We start from the raw sequence: 5,000 nt of genomic DNA, 5'->3' as shown, positions 1-5,000 counted from the left end.
CTGAGCAAGCACTTAACTCACTACTGCTCATTTAGTAAATGAGATCATTAAGAGTCGCTCGGGATAAACACTTCCAACAGGAAGTGGCTATATCTCTCTATCTTTGTCTCTCTATTTTCTCTATCTAATTGTCTCTGTGTCTCTTTTAGTAAATGTCTCTGTCTCACTGTATATGTCTCTCTCTTGCTGTCTCTCTATTTGTTTCTCACTCTTTCTAAAGCCGTGTCTGTGTCTCTTTGTCTTTGTCTCTGTCTTTCCTGCTTCTTTACATGTCTAACAAAGTTTTGAGTTTTGAAGTAATGCCATTAGTGATCTATGATGAAAGACTTTCCTGGTTCGATTCTTACCTCTAGTTTCATATTGAACATTATAAGAAGTTTTTAAAAACAGAACAATAAAAGGTCATTAAAATTGGTTGCTGGTAAATCATGGTATATCAGTGGTGCAGGTGTTGGAGATGTGGTTCTTGTACCTGAGTCACTTCTCATAGACTTGGAGTAACTGAGAGAATGTACAGGATGGAGAAGTTTTGACCCTCTACCATCATGATCTAAGAGAAAACAGTGGACTCTTAACTATAGAAAAAACAAGAGTCCAATAAGCAAAGCCTTGTTTGTCACCCCTCTGGTAGTGTAGTGGTTAGTGATGCGGTCTCTGCTATCTGACTCACCCGGTTCAATTCCTACCCCTTAGCTTTCCTTTCAATTGTTTAAAAAGTTTTATAAAAGAACCAAAAAAGGTCCTAAAAAAGGTCCTAAAAATCAGGTTCTTGCAGGAGATCCTGTGGCTCAATTGGAAGAGCTTTACCTCTGGGTTGAGAGGTTGCTGGTTCAAACCCCGGCCAGGACTCAAAGTTAAGAGTGTGGAAGGTTCCGGTGACAGTAGTGATGAAGGTGTCAGAAATGGCTGCGTGGAAGGTCGGTTGTGGACAGTTTCAGAGGGCATATCCTGAACCAGGGGGGCAATATTCAGGCGTCTGCCCCCCTGGCGTCTGAGAAGCTGAAAACAGGGGGTTATGAAGCAAAAACATCCCAAAAAGTATGAACATAGGCTCCAGGCAAAAAAATTTTATTAATGTTTCAAAATTCCCCCCCCCCATAACTGCAAAACCCTCTCCCTCAATTTTTCTGGGGTGTGACCCAGCAGGTCTTCAGTAATCCCTCTGAAGTTGCTCACCACACACTAATTTCCACACAACTTACCCAGAGTGGGGACAAGCCAGATTTGAACCAGCAACCTCTGAGCTCAGAGGCAAGGCTTTTACCACAAAGCCATCAAGTCCCACAACTCACCTTCTTTTTTTGGGGGGTTTATCCTTCGTTTCATGCTTCAAAGCAAGAAATTCAGACCAGAAAGAAACACAGAAAGCAGGATTCGAACCCTGAACCCCACCAACAGCAAAATATCAGTCTTAACCCACTGAACCATCGGAAAGGATAGGCTGCAACAGATGTTTAGAGCAGGTCTATCTTTTCTTTTCAAACCATCAACACAAGAATATAATGCTGAAGACAGACTTAGGAAGCAAAGCCATATCGTGACTAGCAGGAACAATGCAGGATTTGAACCCTGATTCACACCATTAACGAGGCACCAGCATTAACCCACTGAACCATCATGAAGGACAGGCTGGGAAGCTTGTTTAGAGCAGGTCTATCTTTCTTTTTAACCCATCAAACCAAAAATATGAAGATGTAGGAATCAGGAATTTAACCTACCTCATAACTAGCAGAAAGAAAGCCAGGTTTGAACCCTGACCACCAACATTAGCAAAGTACCAGCCTTAACCCACTAAGCCATTAGGAATAAACAGGATGGGAAGCTTGATTAGAGCAGGTCTATCTTTCTTTTCAAACCATCAACACAAGAATTTAACGCTAAAGAAAGATGTAGGAAGCGAATACAGATGTAAGTAACACAAGTTGATCCCACATTGTAAATAGCAGGTATAAAGCAGGATCTGAACCCTGATCCCCACCACCAGCGAGACACCAACGTTAACCCGTTGAACCATCGGTGAGGACAGGCTGGGAAGCTTGTTTAGAGCAGGTCTATCTTTCTTTTTAACCCATTAAAAACAAAAATTTATCGCTAAAGAAAGATGTAGGAAGTGAATCCTGATCGTGACTGGCAGGAAGAAAGCAGGATTCGAACCCTGAACCCCACCAAAAGCTCGACACCTGATTTAACCCACTGGACCATCAGAGAAGACAGGCCAGGAAGGTTGGTTAGAGCAGGTCTATCTACCTTTAAACCATCAACACAAGAATATAAAGCTAAAGAAAGATTTAGGAAGCAGGAACATAACCGACATCGTAACTAGCAGGATTCAAACCCTGATCCTCACCATCAGCGAGGTACCAGCCTTAACCCACTGAACCATGGAAGAGATCAGACTGTATGGATGCATGTTTAGATGAGGCACAAGCCTTAAACCACTGAGCGACCGCTGCTGAAAAGCATGTGTGCTTTTTGGAGGGTTCATACTTTGCTTCATGTCAGCGCAGTAAGAAAGAAGGCATGTAGGACTGGCTTTGAAACCTTATCACCAGCGTGGACTAAAAAACTGATAGCAGAAAAATCTACTGAAGTACAATAACAAAGTTTTTTCTACTTCAATACTTCACTGATCTGATGTTTCCACATGGATATAAACACGAGTCTGTTTATTATTACATCAGATGATTATTTTGTTAATGAAGTGATGACAGGACAGAACTAACAGGTGTAAAGTGTGAGAGAGAGAGAGAGAGAGAGAGAGAGAGAGAGAGAGAGAGAGAATAAACTGTGGTGTCTCTTTCAGGTCCTGACACTAAGCTGATGCAGAATTGTGGGAAATCCAGTTTCAAGAGGACGAGTATCGACCGCCTGATGAACGTCCTCGTGCTGTTTGTGAGTAAGAAAAAACCCTGTGACTAATTACTGATGCTCTCCTGAACTGTGTATTTATCTGTGTGTGTGTGTGTGTGTGTGTGTGTGTGCAGATCTTTGGGTTTTTAGTGCTGATGTGTGTGATCCTAGCGGTGGGTCATGGTATCTGGGAGCACTATGAAGGCAGAAACACCACCTACATCCCCCGAGAGGGAAACACCAGCGCGGGCTTCTCAGCCTTCCTCACCTTCTGGTCCTACATCATCATTCTCAACACCGTGGTGCCCATATCACTCTACGTCAGGTATATTGTGTGTGTGTGTGTGTGTGTGTGTTAGCATTTAGTTAACTATAATAACACAACACAGTTGTGTAGAGTTTCAGAGTGTGTGTGTGTGTGTGTGTGTGCGTGTGTGCAGTATGGAGGTGATCCGTCTGGGGAACAGTTACTACATTAACTGGGACCGACTGATGTACCACGAGCGCAGCGACACGCCGGCCGAGGCTCGTACCACCACGCTGAACGAAGAACTTGGCCAGATCAACTACGTCTTCTCCGACAAGACCGGCACGCTCACACAGAACATCATGAACTTCACCAAGTGTTCCATCGGCAGCAAGACTTACGGTCTGTATCTCACACACACACACACACACACACACACACACACACACACACACACACACACACACACACACACACACACACACACACGTGTAAATATAAGTTTGAGAGCAGATGAATCAGAATGAAGGTGTTGTTTGTCCTGCAGGAGATGTGATTGACCACTACACAGGACAGAGGCTAGAGATCACAGAGGTATGACACTAAGAGTGATCATAACGTGTGTGTGTGTGTGTGTGTGTGTGTGTGTGTGTGTGTGTGTGTGTGTGTGTCCTGTGTACTTTATTAATTGTAAAAATATAATTGAAAATGAATTGACACCTCATATCCCAGCTTCAGAGTGTGATTTTCATTACATTTATGGTATTTGGCAGAAACATTTATCCAGATCAACTTACCATTATGTTATTTATACACCTGAACAGCTGAGGGGTTAAGGGCCTTGCTCAGGGGCCCAATAGTGGGGTCTTAGTGATTCTGGGTTTTAAAATCACAACCTTTCTATCAGAAATCCAACACCTGAGCAACCACTTCCCTGTGTTCAGACCAAACCTGAGCTCCTGTGCTTGTCTTGGTGTCACTAATCTATAGTGTGAATATGAGAAAAAGCAGAAAAGGTTCAAATTTTACCCCCCAAAAATAGTAAAAGTGTTTGTTTTTACACTGCAGGTCAGTGGGGTCCAAATTCCCAATAATTGCTTAACAGTTTCAATATTAAAATGCTGTGAACTTGATGCCTTGAATCTCAGACATACATGGAAATGTGCTCAGTTTTGCTCTGTCACTCTCTGTCTCTCCAAAGCTGAGATCTGAGGTTTAAAGTCCAGACAGCTTCAATGTTGAAAATGCTGTGAACTTGGAGCCTCAGATCGCAGCTTTAGAATATGACAGAGAAAAACTAAGTACATACTCTATGTATGTGTGGACCCCAGGGATCTATTTTATGAATTTGGGGAAAATCTAAATAAATAAAATAAAATAATAAAATGTAGTGTTACATTTTATTATACAGTCATTATGAAATAGCAAAAAGTCCAGATTTTCACCCGAAAAAAAACACTAAAGGGTACGTTTTTTCCGTGAAAAAAGACAAAAATTTTCCCTTTAGTGTTTTTTCGGGTGAAAACCATTAGCAGTTTCCAGCTACACCAAGCGAGTGACCTTTATTTAGTGTTTATACAGTCATTATACACACTAAATAAAGGTCACTCGCTTGGTGTAGCTGGAAACTGCTAATGGTCTAAAGCTAGAATAACATCTCCTGATCCTGCTCACATTCCCATTCTGAGAGTCATCATTCTAGTTGGGTTGATCCACGCACCAAATCTGCTTCCGCTTCAGGAAATCCTGCATTTGTTCAGAGAGTGATATGAATGTTTCTAATCGCAGCTTTGGATTGTGAAATTCAGACCAAACTTGCTCTAAAGTACATGACTTGACCTCCTAATTCAACAATGTGAATATGAAGAAAATTTAAAAAGGTCAAACTTTACCCCCAAAAAGC

At 42.0% G+C, this 5,000-nt stretch overlaps 1 protein-coding gene across 2 annotated transcripts in view; it reads left to right on the top strand.

The window, feature by feature from the left end:
* Positions 1-2,752: 2,752 nt before the first annotated feature.
* The window catches only part of atp8b5a (ATPase phospholipid transporting 8B5a), a 12,566-nt gene continuing 10,318 nt past the window's right edge, over positions 2,753-5,000 (top strand). For both annotated transcript variants that reach the window (XM_083527157.1, XM_083527156.1), the window contains exons 1-4: positions 2,753-2,892; positions 2,985-3,175; positions 3,291-3,499; positions 3,645-3,691. In XM_083527157.1, the coding sequence (XP_083383283.1) occupies positions 2,821-2,892; positions 2,985-3,175; positions 3,291-3,499; positions 3,645-3,691 (519 nt within the window). In that variant the 5' untranslated portion in view covers positions 2,753-2,820. The remainder of the gene's footprint in view (positions 2,893-2,984; positions 3,176-3,290; positions 3,500-3,644; positions 3,692-5,000) is intronic.

The sequence above is a fragment of the Silurus aristotelis genome, assembly GCF_946808225.1.
Source record: "Silurus aristotelis genome assembly, chromosome: 23".
In the NCBI taxonomy this organism is placed as follows: domain Eukaryota; kingdom Metazoa; phylum Chordata; class Actinopteri; order Siluriformes; family Siluridae; genus Silurus; species Silurus aristotelis.
The sequence above is the reverse complement of the archived record's forward strand: the minus strand, read 5'-3'. Positions and strand labels throughout refer to the sequence as shown.